At 40.2% G+C, this 15,563-nt stretch overlaps 1 protein-coding gene across 2 annotated transcripts in view; it reads left to right on the top strand.

Annotated features, from left to right (window-relative positions):
- The window catches only part of GRIN3A (glutamate ionotropic receptor NMDA type subunit 3A), a 75,239-nt gene that overhangs the window by 32,252 nt on the left and 27,424 nt on the right, over nt 1–15,563 (top strand). For both annotated transcript variants that reach the window (XM_055699681.1, XM_055699682.1), the window contains exons 2-3: nt 1,278–1,882; nt 7,238–8,285. In XM_055699681.1, coding sequence (XP_055555656.1) covers nt 1,278–1,882; nt 7,238–8,285 — 1,653 coding nt within the window. The remainder of the gene's footprint in view (nt 1–1,277; nt 1,883–7,237; nt 8,286–15,563) is intronic.

The following is a 15,563-nucleotide window of genomic DNA, read 5'->3' as shown; positions in this document are numbered from 1 at the left end:
AAGTGTTTAGTAACTTATTGGATAGAAAGATAAAATTCAGGTACTTGTATAGGGTAAGATAAAATTTGAGGGGGCATGAATACAGACAGATGTTAACATAAAGTCACAACAAAGATCTCAAAGCAAAAGTTACACTGAAACAGGCATTGTAATTCACAGTTTTTGAACAGCCTCATGGCTGGAATCAAATGCCAATGTAAAGTAAAGTAACATTTTAGCAAAGCCACACTGAAGACTGTCAAGTTCTTGGGTGAAACCAAAAGTTGGAACAGTATATAAGCTAGCTGAAGGCCTGATAGAAACATTTTGGTAGAGTGGAGAGTTATTTTGTAGCAAAATGCTAGCAATTGCTTGGAGTCTTTAATTTTCCTTATAAAATCTGCAGATAAAATTTAACTTTATTTTTGGGACCACAGGGAAGGGAGAGAAATAAAAGTAAGGGAAAAGTATTTATGAATCAAATAATAAGGAAGGAAAAATTTTTTACCTTAAGAGAACTGATAAATTAGCCTCACATCCTTTCTCCTTTTCTGGAAAAAATAAAGCTAAGGGCAGTGGTGTTGGGAAATGTAATGGGTTAATTTCTGTTACATCATCAACAACGTGGAATAAATTAGTATGGAATGCATATTTATGGAATACTTTCCAGCTCAGAAACCAGAGTCTGCGTATCTTAGTCTCTTGTGCTTTCAGTAACTTGTCCTTTACCAAAGAATCAGTCTTCTCATGTTTTATTGGCAGTACATGGTGTACATTGATTGTAGACTGTGATCTGTTTAATTAGGTTACTCATGTGTCTGTGTAAAGAAAGCCCTTAACTACCAAAATAAAAGGTAATAAAAAGAACTGAAAGCTCTTCTTTATTTTTCTTATTGTTTACTAGAGAACTTGTCAGCATCCATTGAATATGAACATTAACACAAGGACTGAACCTGAACAGTAAGGGCATGCCTTGTCATACCTTTGTTAGGAAGCACGATAATCTTTGCTGGAGAATGGCAAAAAGTCCCAACAGTACAAATGGATTGACAGAAATACAAATTCTTGGAAAGAGACTCATTAGTGCCTACTAAAGTTTACTCAAATTCTGGCCAAAGAAGCCCATGAATCACAGTCCGTTCAAGCTGTGTGGGTGTAAGTTTCCCTTTTTCTCACACAGTTCTCTTGGTTGATAGGTGATTACTTTGAACTTAATGAGTGAATAAAAAATACGCAAAGTCATTAACTTTGGGTCCAGTATATTTCTGATCAGTTGTCTTTCATATTTTTAACTACAGAATCCCCTTCACCTGCAGATGAGTTTAGAAAACTCGCTGAGTTCTGATGCTGATGTCACTTTCTCGATCCTTGCAATGAACAACTGGTATAATTTCAGCCTGATGCTATGCCAGGAGGAGTGGAACATCACAGATTTTCTCTTCCTCACAGAACACAGCTCCAAGTTCCACCTGGGATCCATTATAAACATCACAGCAAACCTCACTTCAGCCAGTGACCTTCTGAACTACTTACAGTTCTACCTGGACAGCATCAAAGACACAACATCTACCATGGTGATGTTTGGATGTGACATGGAAAAAACACGGAGGATTTTTGAAATAACTACCCAGTTTGGTGTGATGCCTCCAGAACTTCACTGGATTATTGGGGATTCACAGAATGTGGAAGAACTGAGGACAGAAGGTTTGCCACTCGGTCTCATCGCACATGGCAAGACAACACAGTCAGTCTTTGAGCATTATGTACAGGATGCAATGGAGCTGGTGGCAAGAGCTGTAGCAGCAGCCACCATGATTCAACCTGAACTAGCTCTTATTCCAAGTACAATGAATTGCATGGACACGGATGAAAGGAATATCACTTCAGGGCAGTATTTATCGAAGTAAGTGTTTCCTTTTTTTTCTTTTTGTGGCTAATATTTGTGGTATACAAGAAAAACAATTTCACCATCACCACCGCCATTCCCATTGGCTTAGCTACCATGCTAACCATCCCTCATACACAAATTTGTTTCAATATTTCCTCCTGCCTTACTACTTCTGGGCAAGTAATGAACTTAGCCTTTTAGCCACAGAAGGAGATTAAGACAGCTGTAGGAGGCACTGTTCCACAGAAGTAGAGATCAGATAGTAAACACAGGCAAGGTTACGGACTGTGCTCTGGAAGTATCTTGTATTTGTGTTTATGCATGTTAGATTGAAAGGTCAGGGCTAATGTCATGTTCTCTGAGGTTTTGAGATACTTGGGAGAATGCAAAACACAGTAAGAATATTTGCACTACCCAAGCAATCAGGGAGTATAAAAGCAGACGTGTAGCCTGTGCTAGTGCGCTTCCATGGAAAAGAAACAAAAAAGATGCACCTCTGACCACCTCATAGGCCACTGCTGCTGGTGAGAGCAGTCAAAAACCAGGAAGTGCTCCTCTGTTGCTTGGTGTGGGAGCGTCCTCTTCCAGCTTCTGCTAAAACTGTTGCTGTAGGCCACTGCATGTCACTGTACTGAAGTTATTTCCAAAAAATGCTTGGGGATTTGCATCTAGAAATATTCCGAGTTTTAACATGGAGAGGAAAAATTGCATGGTTCTCTTTGAAAATGAACAAGAAGGTCTTTGCTAAGTGTGAATTCATCAGCTGGTTTACATCCAGTGACTGTTCCATGTTTTCCCCCCATTACGTCTGATTTTGTTGAATGGAGTTAGGATAAAAGTTCGTGAAGTATCTTTTCAAGGTTTTTTTTAATTTTATCTGAACTGTGACTTCACAATAGTATGGTAATGGCATTGCTCAAAGCACAGCCATCTGAGAACCTAAGAGTTCCTTAGCCAGCACTTGTTCATAGCTCAGGGGTCAAAACCCCCCTGTTTCCGAAGAGTGAAACAAGGCTTGGGAATAAATACTGCACTGGCTTGCAGTATCCCCACTGACTTGTGATATGAATTTTGTCTCATTATTCTGGGTATTTTAACTATATCAGGCCCAAGTTCCTGAAAAGTAAAACTCAGCAAGGGCCTTCTTAAAGTAACAAATATTTGAGGACAGTAGTTTTATGAACAGACTTCATGAGGGTTAAGGAAGGGACAAATAAAAAGGAAGGCAAAATTAAAGCTCTTAAAAGTATTCTTGCAAAATATTTCTTTATCATTGCTTTCTACTATTAGCTCTGTCATGAACAGTGGCTGCTATAACTTGTATTTTGGGAGACAATATGCAATTTCACATCTATGAAATTTCTTGTCCCTTCATCTCAGTAAAGGTATTGTGGAAAAGAAAAAAGGATCATATGCTTAGCATTTTTTTCTCTAGGCACCTGCTTGTGGACCCTGTTAAAGACAAAATAACACACCAGATAAACCCTTGTCCTGAATCACTGCAGCTGGTTTTGTAGTGCACCAGTGAGACATACCTGATGGCCAGTACTGAGGTGTTTGAGTTAGCAACATAACTATTAACTCTGAGTGGTACTAGTAATTTCTCAGGTGTGAAGCACTGATGAGTAGCTTAACTGGGACCAGCCTCATCCGTTTTACGAATGGGGATATAGAAGACACGCTGGCATAGAACCTCACCTCCCTTCACTGCAGTGTGTAGTTAAACAGCAGTCCCACAAGCTGCGACCATGGACACCTGAGCTTTCATTGACAACACTCCACTCACGTTGTCTGTGCAGACATTTACATGCCACCCAGGAGCAGAATAATGATTATGAACAAGACTGAGATCTGGGCAAAGCATGCTTTTATTTATATGGGTATGGATATAGATGTACAAACCCCTGAAGATTATACTGTTGTAAGTCTCAGTCCTTCATTCCTCTTGTGATGAAATTGATTCCCTGATCTGTTCCTGCCTGCTCATGGGAGCATCCTTGTCGACAGAACAAGGTTAGAATTTCAAAGCCTCATCTTTGTCTTATAGTTTTAAGTAGTCTTACAGCTTTACTAGTCTTAAAGCTTTAACTCTGCTTCTTGGGTAGTTTCAGCAGCCTGCTATTTGCTTGCCTATTCCAGTTCTTGCCTCCAGTAAACTTTCCAAGAAAGATGTGGAATGACCAAGCCATCAAGCCTGGAAGAAAATGAAATCATTTAATTAGATCATTCTTAATAGTACTAAAAAGATACCAGTGCTATGGTAGTATGGTAGTACTGCTAGAGCTCTAATGAGTAGTTCATACAACAAAGCACACGAAAAACACAAAAAGCTGAACTGAGCAAATGACACACTTTGGACTCATTGGTCAAACTGAAGTGACACGAGTGAAGCTTTGATGCAGCTATCACACCCTGTTGGTGTGATCATCAGCTCACACACATTGGCATAGCATTAAGGAAATCCATTCAGCCGTCAGACTGGAGGGCCTGGCCTTTCACGTTCTGAAATTTGTACACACCGTCTTTCCACACAAATCTGTCAGTTGCTGTGCTGAAAAGGTATTGCTCAGATATTGCCAATGTGTCTGTGCAATACTTAGCACTTGCAATTCCCAGATATTCGCACTAGAGATTGCTGGCTTAAATAATGTAGCCAGATTGTTTTACCTCTTTCCTAAAGTTACTGAGAGAAGGGAATTTTTACTTGAAGTCCAGGGCGTGAATTTCACTAGTGCTGCGTACAGCATATGCAAATGATTAGCAGCCATAGCCACTCATGTATAAAAACAAAGTATTGTTAGAATGTGTCTCCCACATGGTTTCCCTCATTTATTTTGATTCATGTCCTGTGAGTATGAAAAATATACAACATGCAAATCAGCTGCAAAAGTAAGCCACTAGCTTGATACGGTAGCGAAGCCATACATTTAAATGCTACCAAATCTCTCAGGTCACCGCTTCTAACACAATTCAGCACAGGACAGGTACAGAGGGCTCTATTCACCCACATGGGCACACTTGCACATGCACATGGTCAGAGAACACCGTGCATAAATTCCACTGTTCTCATTCCACCTGCAGAAAATAAATCTAATGCATTATTCCATAGCTTCCTCTCCTCCCGAAGCACCTGGTCTGCAGCATTCTGATATCCAAGTTGTACTGTAGTAGCAATGTGGGGCCAAATTCATCAGAACTTCACTAGCTAATTCCATCTGAGAACTCGTCTTCCTCAGTTTTGGCATTTTGTGAACTGTTAATGCTATTTTCTACACTTGAACAATTATTTCAAAATTTTACATACAGATCCATCCACACATGGAGTGGTTTTACTGTTACCGTTGTAGTGATGGCTTCAGCATATAAGCCCAACAAGGCTTGTAAGGAAGAAAGTGCACACTTTTTAACAAAGGCTGAGGAGGAGAGATAAAAATCAGATAAGTTTATCAGCACATAAACCTTTCTTTAGTGCTTAAGATTGCCTTCCCTATAAATTTTGCCTTGATAGTGTTTCCATACACAAATAGGCAAATAACACTGTCAAATATGAAACACAGGGTAGGAGGAAAGAACTAGTCAACAGTGGCAGACACCACTGGTTAATGAAGTTATGGTATCATTTAGCCAGGACTAGACTAAATGGTAAAGGATTTCAAAAAAGAGAACCACCTTCATGCATCTGTCCCATTTATGAACACCTATATGTGTGTTTTCAGGCATAATTTTCTGCCCCAAGTTAACACATGTGTAGATCAATTGGTTTTGACAGCATTAGCTATGTCATCTTTCTCCAAACTCAACCTGCTCAAAATAGACTGCATAAGAAGAATTTTGAAGCCATCTCAGAGAATGCTGCCACACACATTACCGCACTGAAAACTATATTATTTAATTCCATAAATTAACCTTTGTTGAGAACAAAACCTGGTACTATCTTGAGACATTCACAGTCCAGAGTTCTAACTGCTGAAACTCCATCAAAAATCACCAGAAGTGTCAAAACTAAGGGTAGAGGCTGGGCATGAGTATGCATGCACACACACTTGCTGTGGATTTATCCTTTTCAAATCAATTTGAGGTTCTTTTTTATCGACTCTAAATATTGATAAACAATTAACACTCCTTAAAGTTTATGTCTTGCTTATTGAGGCTGGAATGACAGCTATAGCCTTTATACTTCCTTCAATACTTGCTTTCATCCAATTTCAGAACTAATGTGAGGTGTTATATTCTACTATGACAGCTAAACAGTCTGTCTTCGGAATGCCTCTTAGTGAAAAATACGTGCCTGACTTACACCATATTAGCAGCAATTTAACTCAGTGTTTTTTTTAATGGAACCACCATGCTAAGATTTCTACAGCCCCTGCAAAATGCATAGCAGCTTTAATATTAACAGAGTGCAGTTCAGCTTGTCATGGAGTTTACAAAAAAGATTTTCTCCTTATAACACTTATTTCCTGCTCAGTTGCCTGCTCCTTTATCCATGTCATTTTAGCCTCTTTGATAGTGACTTACCAGAAGCTAAATTCAATATACAGGGAGGACAACTACTAGCAAACATTGCCACTCAGTACAAAGGAATAGTAAAAGCCCGGAAATCTCAATGCAAAGTGTTCAGCGCAAAACTGGCACACTTCATGAGATCTGCTACAATATCAAAGTTGCACTTTTAAAAACATTATTTCTGCACATATTTTTAACAAACTTTTTTTTCTTTTTTCTTTTTTCTTTTTTTTTTTGTAAGAATTAAATTTGACTGTCCTAGGGCAACATTTTGCATTGAGTCCCTTTCTTCATTCTGAAGTGGCTAACAGTGATTTACCAATGCCAAATTTACATTTTTGAATCTAGATAGGTTTACTTCAGAGTGCTTGAAAGGTGTTGACAGCACTTCAGTAGCCTCTCATCTGTAAGCTAAATCTTTCTGAGATTATAGGATTTTTCTTGAAAGGACATTTCAAACATAATTCGCATTCTTCCATTTTCATACATATTTTCATCTAGGAAAATGACTATAAATCTGGTGACTTCACCTGAGAACTAACCTATGTTTTGTTAATGTACAAAGCAAAGAGAACTGAAAAAAATTGGTGTTCTCTCATGCATTTTTTTCTAGTAAGTAAAACAATTTTTTTCCTGAAGAGTTTTAATCTACATTAGGTAAGAAATGTAGGAAAGCGTTCCCAAGTGCTTTAGTCATAAATAAGTTGCTTGTTCGTTGTGCCATAGGAAAGCTATCAACGATCCAGGTGTTCAACATCATCCCCAATCTATTCTCTTAAACATAAATTTGTGGTGTCTGCATATACTTCAGTATGATGACTTAAGCTGTCTGCTTCTGATTACTCTGCTTTCTCCCTCGAACAGGTTCTTAGCCAACACAACTTTTGATGGTCTCAGTGGCCACATTAAGGTGAAAGGCTCCTCCATCGTCAGCTCAGAAAACAATTTCTTCATCTGGAATCTGCAGCACGACCCTGTCGGGAACCCGATGTGGACTCGTCTGGGGAGCTGGCAAGAAGGGAAGATAATCATGGACTATGGGATATGGCCAGAACAGGCCCAGAGACATAAAAATCATATGCAGCACCCCACCCGGCTGCACCTCAGAGTAGTAACTCTCATTGAGCATCCATTTGTCTTTACAAGAGATGTAGATGATGAAGGTCTTTGCCCAGCAGGGCAGCTGTGCCTGGATCCTCTGACCAATGATTCAGCCGTGCTGGATAACCTGTTTGAAACCCTTCAAGGAGGGAATGACACTGTTCCCATTGAGCTGAAGAAGTGCTGCTATGGCTACTGCATTGACCTGCTGGAGAAGCTAGCTGAGGATATGAATTTTGATTTTGACTTGTACATTGTTGGTGATGGAAAATACGGAGCCTGGAAGAATGGCCACTGGACAGGGCTGGTGGGAGATCTTCTTGCTGGCACAGCTCATATGGCAGTGACGTCATTTAGCATTAACACTGCCCGAAGCCAGGTGATTGATTTTACCAGCCCTTTTTTTTCAACCAGCTTGGGCATCTTGGTAAGGACCAGAGACACAGCAGCTCCTATTGGAGCCTTTATGTGGCCACTTCACTGGACTATGTGGCTGGGGATATTTGTCGCTCTCCACATCACAGCTATATTCCTCACTTTATATGAATGGAAAAGTCCTTTTGGGATGACCCCCAAGGGAAGGAACAGGAACAAAGTCTTCTCTTTCTCCTCTGCTCTGAACGTCTGCTACGCGATCTTGTTTGGAAGAACAGCTGCCATCAAACCCCCCAAGTGCTGGACTGGCAGGTTTTTAATGAATCTGTGGGCTATTTTCTGTCTGTTTTGTTTGTCCACGTATACAGCCAACCTAGCTGCTGTCATGGTAGGAGAGAAAATCTATGAAGAACTTTCTGGAATACATGACCCAAAGGTAAATCATGTCTGTTGTTATTAACTCAGCCTTTTCTTCTTCCCTGTCAGAATTCACTGCTGCGTAATTTACGGTTTCTAATGGAATCAGAAAGCAACCTGTGTGCAGAACAGCAGCTGCACTACAAATGGTTACCACTTGATGGCACTGCAGCAGAACAGTTCAGCGACAGGATCTTTAACAACTGTAGAAGTGGGGGCGGATCTCAAAGATTGAGGGTGAGGAGGAAGGTGAAGAATTTTGGTGTTGCCCACTGCAGGGAAGAAAACCTGTTGCTATGTGGAGGGTAAGGGGTTTGATTTCAGTTCCGAGTCCCTTTGCCTGCAGTTGTTTTGATCGATTGGATGATTTGGGTCATCCTGAGATCTGCTCAAACAAAACAACCACATAGCACAAATACAAACCACTGATGTTCTAGGTGGGAATTTGCAAGTATTTCACAGGCCATAATGACACTTACAGAGCCGTTACTGGCAAAATTCCCCATGAATGCTAAATCAAATGGAGAAGAACTGAAATCTTTTGAAAAATCCTACCTTCTGCATCAAAACAGTGGAATTCACTTTACAAGTCGTCAGACATTTGATTTGCAATGTTATTTCTGCTGGGGAACTGTCGTGGGAGGAGGTGATGTTGTAGACAACCCATCTGCAAATACCTCAGACTTCCTAGTGCTTTTTGGTAAGGCAAGGAAAAATCTAGAAGTGGAACTGCTTCCATGCCCTCTCTCTGCTACTCCCAAGGGGGGGTGAAGGGATATTCAGTTGGGATTTAAGTCCAGTCATTTTATAAGGCTATTCTGATTTTTTTTGTCACTAAGCAATGATAGTGAAAACACAAAACCATGCAGAATGGTTTGTAGAGAGAATACATGGCTGCAGGTGACACAAGCAGCCATCCTCTTCACCTGACAGTCACTCTAGGGGACAGTGTGGCAACGGCAAATTTCCCTTGTTTGGTTGGCAGTTTCTGCAGGGAAGGTGTGAAAATTTATTCATGGTTTAAAGCAAATTGCTACTAATAATCTGCCCTTCCCCTCCCAGCAAAAATACCATAAATACTACATCAACAACTTCACCAATGTAAGCTGCAAAAGTCCAGCAATCATGCATTTGTTTTATCCAAAGTATTCTGAATAAGCAAGTGAGAGCTGTCAGCTGAATTTCACCAGCTCCAGGTGTATCTCTATTGCAGTCATTGTGTGACCTGTAATATTGGCTTGAAAATGAGGTTAGTCCTCTGCTTTTTTGCATGGACATCACCTAATCCATCAAATCAAATCTCATCAGATTACATCCTGGTTTTCTGCATCACTATTGTGACCTTACGTGGAGTTCCCAAGACAGGTATTGAAATCTCTGCAATTGCAAGAAAATGAAATTTTTCTAAAGCTGCACTGTAAAGCTTGAATTGCAAAATTGGGTGCAGAGTATTGAAGCATATTAGGTGTTACAAACACAGGTCATAGTCCTGAACAGAAACACTGATAACGTGCTCAGTAACCTCAGTGATCCTACTAAATCAGTGGCATTACTGGCCTCTCCTAGACAGGCACTTCTCTGCTTCATGGACTAGATCTAAGCTTCTGAGTAGTTACCACTTTCCAGTGTGGGAATAACACAAGGTAGGTTTTGTGGAAAAGGATTGCCTGCCATTACATGAACTGCAAAATAGTTTTGTATATTTCATTCATGCATTTTCCTCCAAAGTCTTAGCCTGTAAGAGTAGTTATAATAGAAAATGTATTGGTTTAACCTTTTCTCACACGAAGCCTGAGTTATGCCCATTCAGAGTTCTCTCTAAGACTTCAAGCTTAGATCTAGGAAATGTTTGGGGTCCAACAGTTGCAGAGGTACATACGCCACTTTTTAGTTAGTTACTTAAGCATTTTTTATGTGATTTAAAGAATTTGTGGGTTTTTTTTCCAGATCTGCTTACTCTTTCTTTTCAGTGGTGGAGACTAATTTCCAAAAGAAGGCAGCAGGATGCAGAAATAATCTTTTTAATTTTGATATATTTTTAAACATTCTCCTGCTGCTCTCATGGTACGTATGTCCTTATACTGTGCTTTTGAAATGTATTTAAAAAACAAAGCCCAAAATAGAGCAGCAACCTTCTTGAGGTAAGATATATAATTTCTTCAGGCTGTCAGCCACCAACAACAGATAGAATCTGAGATTGCAAACAGTCAGGAAGAAAGACAAGTGGGGAAAAATTAAAGGGGTTTTTTTCCAAGAATAGAAACCTGGTATCTAAAGTCAGTATTGCCAGGAATATCTATGCTCTCTCTTCTTGTTAAAAAAAGACAAGGTTAGATATTGCCTGAATAAAGAGCATCTGCCTTTCTACAAAAATCCGTGTTAGAACAGTGATGTTTAATTGACCGAGCAGTACAGTGTTTTAGCAGTTGCTCATTGCAGCTCGCCAAAGGAAGCATGGTCTTCCCATATTGCTGAAGCCTTGAAGGTACAACATTTTCATCAGAAATCAAAAGAAAATGCATTGCAGTACAATCACTAATTACAAAGTAAAGTGGAACACAGAATTAGAGATACTTCTGTTGGACCTTTAAATGCACTAATGATGTAGAAGTAAGGAAATCTATAAATAACATCACACTGCTGAAGGTGAAGTGGCCAGTGAGGCAAGACAAACCAGAGTAGAAGGCAAGCAGCGGGAGGCAGGATAATTAAGTTCCTGAAATGTGTCTTGAATTTAAAGAACTTAGTATGTGTTTTCTGTGTAAGAATCTTAACAAGGGTCGGTCACTAAAACCAAACATCTGGTGTATCCATCAGATCTGTCTACTCCCTTTACCAGGTCACATTTCAGGTGACTTTTTATGGTAGGAGCTACATCATAGCCAGTAAGTTGCACAAGTATTAATGTCCTGCCACCTTAAAAACTTAATCTTCTAAAAGAATAGTCAATTTGGGCCACAGCTGCCCTCTCTCCCCCAATTTTCAAATCTTATACATTTTAGACCATCATCTCTTGTCAGGGGAAACTGTAAAACACAGCTTTTGGAGAAGAAACTCACCTGAATATCTTCAGTCTGGGTGCAAGAGCATAGCTACAGGATGAGCAGTTAGTTACCTGGATGAAAGTTGCAGCAGTGTCCTAATTCCCTCTTAGGAAGCTCTCTACAGTACATGGCAAAGAGGTTTAAAAGTTTGTTTGCAGATAGAGGAGATAAAGACAGAGGAAACACATTGTATTTGGACCATTTTATACTGCTTTTACCCCTTCTCTTATCTGAATCACAGAGGCTTGTTTCAGTTTTCCTCCTAATGTCACATCTTTGGACGGACAAAATATTCCAACACTCCTCTTTGCCAGAGTGCTCGGCAGACCAGGTATGCTGTTGTATGAGTTGACTTCTTTACAAGGTCAGTTATTCAGCCTACAGGCATGTAAACCAGCAGCCTGCCTTTGGGCTGGTCTGATCATTTGTCCTACCTACCTGTAATGGCTGGAGACAGCTGGCTTTGTTCCTGACATCTCCCAACCTCGTTTGTCACCTTGTTTATTGTATAACTCCTTAGCCCCTTGGTGATGACATTATATTCATCTATAGTTGAGAAAGCCACCACCCAAAGTTTTTATCCTTCACTGGGGCCAGCACACATTTTCACAGTGGCAAAGGAACTCCTTAAAACAGAGCTGGTGCTAGAGGAGCATGCAGGTACACAGTCAAGGACAGGTAATTCGTGGACAGATGGCAGCTGTCATCTTTTTCCTGATGGACAGGAGGTGATTTCATTACAGATCTACAGTACCAAGCTGAGTATGCAGCCTTGCAGGCATGGGCTGAGCAGAGAAGGGACACAATAATAAACAGGAGGCTCTGGGTACAAAAAGGAGAATTTGTTACCATTCTGCTTCAGAAGCATGTATCTTTATGGCTGTTGACTCTCTTAGCCAGTCTTATGACAAATCCAGATATTCTGTGTTTCAGTTTCCAGTATGGTTTCCAAAAAGCAGTACTATCTGCATGTGAGTAGGTCTGCCACAGACAGGGAAAAGAAAAAATTATTGTGAGTACATAGCAGTGTCAGTGCCTGCCTTTGCCCAACAAGCCTGCAGCTAAGGCTCAGATCCAGTAAAACTCTTCATTATCAAATCCAAAAATAGGGCCTTATATATTACAGGATCTCCCCAGGGAGTGGGTTTTTATAGTGGCAAGGGGACTTGAAACAGGGAGTTTGCTTTCCAGGCTTCTAATGCAAGAGCACATGTCGGAGATGTACCATAAAGTTAGGAGCATGTTGAGTAGTTCAGACTGAGGCAAAATAATTGTGGAAGCCCAGAGGACAGAAGAAACATTTCAAACATGCCAACAATAAAGCATACAACGCAGAAGTCAAGGAGCTGGACAGATTTTCCATAAGGTAGTCCAATGCTTGGCCTTTCTTTCTCCTAAAAGTGTCATTCTTTCAACAATACGATGAGCTTTTCAGGTGCTGTCCGACCATTGTCACTTCTGTGACGGCTGTTAGCTTTTCTTTGCCATCTTTAGGATACACTTAAGAACCTATATCTGTTAATTTACTGTGGCTGTATTTTTGCTTCTGTGGATCACTTCACCTTCAACACACCCTCTGACAATGACAAAGTTCCTTTTCACATTGTATTTTGACAGAAAATACTGAACCTGTTCAGATTCATTTAACAAAAAGAGCTACACTTGTGAATCCCACTATCAGAAATTTCATTGTGTTATCTCACCTAACTTTACCTGTCTGCATTGGAGACATTATGTGTAGTTTACTCAGTCTAACATGCTTTTACAGTTAGTTGGGAGAGGTAGGCAGATGGGGCTGCTGTTGAAGACACTTAACTTAGGAGATCGCCTAAACCGTTCCCTGGAAGTGTCTACTTCTCTCCATCAGGCATGATGGTGTACTAGCATGGCCAGCACTGATGTCTCACAAAAACTGTAGATGCCCCAAGGAGTACACTGCAGACACCTGCAGTCACTCTGCCAAGCCACATCAGCGAGTCCTTTCAACACCTTGGTGTGCGTTGGGATTAGTCCTCAGAAATCTCTGCTTCTCTTCCAGTCCATAGTCTGAACACTTGCTCTTAGGAGCTGTCCCATCTTTTTATTAAAAACCTAAGCACTCTGAGTAATCCAGATAATGTATTTCTGAGATTTTGTTACTCAGGAATTCACTATGTACAATCACTCAGATTATTTTTTCTGGGTTTACAATATCAAATGTGAGGGTGCAAGCTCTCATTTCTGATTTACGAAAATCTCAGTAAATTTAGAGGCCTTATGGCCATTATTAAATAATTTAAAACCTCCCTGTTCTGTGTAATAAAACAGTCCAGAAATACCAACTGGCAAGTAACTGCAGTTGAGCTTTAGCAATACCAAACCATAGAAGAGGAAAGGTCCAGCCACTTCATAGGCTTTTTTTCATCATTAGAGGCATGATTCAAATAGCCCTGCACTTAATGATGTTTTACCTCAAAGTTCAGCAAGTTTTAGAGTGAGGCCGTAACTGTTGTGTGTTTATCGATACATTTTCTTCCTGAAAAAAAGAAAGTCATGTAAGAATTATAGTGAAGAAAATGCTCTCAAAGACTGCTATGGTCTTTCACTGCAGCAGCCTAAGATGAATCATTATAAGGAGCACCACTTGCACTGCTATGTCTTAAATATGTAATGAAATAGCATGTATTTAAATATGCATTAATGCATTAAATTGTATAGCAAAAAAACAACCAACAAACTCAGTGGTGTTAACAGAAGTCTTATTGCTCCCATGGAGGTTAGTATATGTACAGGACTGCAGGATTCTTTTCTTTTTACAATTAAAAGATGTTGGCTGCAAAATCTATAGAGCATATGTTTCTGTGCAGGAAGTCATTGGATTCAGGAAGGTCGTGACTCACAGCATTGCATCCTGCTAATTAATACGTGGTGCTTTTCTGAGTATTAATAAGTCAGCGACGGATTTGAACTCAAGAGAACTGTGTCACAGAGGCCAAAGTGAAAAAATCTCAGACAAAGGAGAAATTAAGTAGCAAACTCTGGTCAGATTAAAGAGCAGGCATTGCAGAGCCATCTCATACAGGAATGAAAGACACCTGCAATCGATGGAGGTGAAATCTTGGCTTCTCTATTTTCCCCATGTAATTTACGGTGCTGAACACCTGAATTGTTTAGCTTCCCCATTACCTTATTGAAGCTTTCTTGTAAAGTTACAGCTTTGGAGACTCAGAATCTGTCTAGTTTGGATTTTTATCATTCTCATATCCAGTTTATCAGATAATCCAGTGTTCTCCAAATCAAGTTTCCTTTCCCATCAAGACCTGCTTTTTTATGACTTCTTGCCAGCTTAAGCTGCAGTACACCTGTATGTCATGTCGTTTTTAAAAAAAGCAAAGCAAGCCCACTACCAGAAATAGCAACTGCATTATAAATAGGGCTCAGACCTTTGCAAGAAATAGGTGCAAGCAGGGAAATATGAAGAGAAGACATTAATGAAGTAACGGGCAAAGAGTAGCAGAGAACAGTGAAGGTGTGTAAAGTTGTTCTTACTGCCTGACAGCTGGAAGATCATTGTACAGCTGACCTAGCCTCATTGAGGATATTTATTGTTGTTCACAAAAGTCACAGCCACTGTGATCTATAAACATAGAACTGGATACCAGCCTGGCTCACCTTCCTAGTAATAAAAGTGCTCAGTCAGCTCCCACAGTGATCCCCTGGATTTCAGGGATGCCAAGGGGTCTAGCCCTCTAAAGAAAAAGTCGTTTTTATTGAGTACAGTAAGATTTGACTGATCACCAGGTAAAGTCAAACACTGTCATCCATATTTCACAGTGCCAGAGGTCAAGGCATCCGAATAAGCCCATCATTTTTCTTTTACACTTTGTGCTTGACACATGCCTCACTGTTCCAAACTGATTCCAAGAAGGAAAAAAAATAACATTTAATTTCTAAGTTGGATCTGTTAGTAACAAAGGACTCCTTCTGATTTACCTTCATTTGATGCTGTTGAACTGAAAGCCAATAGCAAATAACATATTTAAGAAATTAGGACAGTGCTGGTAGGCAGTTCCACAATTCCCAGACACAGTTCTGCACTTGGAAACCTCTTCATCCTAGTAACTGGTAACCCATCTGCAACATGAAATGGTTTTGTGTTCCTTTCCTGGAAACCACAGAGCACTAGCCTTGCCTTGCAAGTTTAGACAGCGTCACCACAGAGGATTGTCTTCACTCCTGGTACCTGGGGGACAATTGCCATATGGCCAGGGGGC

The sequence above is a fragment of the Falco cherrug genome, chromosome Z (genome assembly GCF_023634085.1).
Source record: "Falco cherrug isolate bFalChe1 chromosome Z, bFalChe1.pri, whole genome shotgun sequence".
In the NCBI taxonomy this organism is placed as follows: Eukaryota; Metazoa; Chordata; class Aves; order Falconiformes; family Falconidae; genus Falco; species Falco cherrug.
This window is presented reverse-complemented; position numbering and strand designations above follow the sequence as displayed.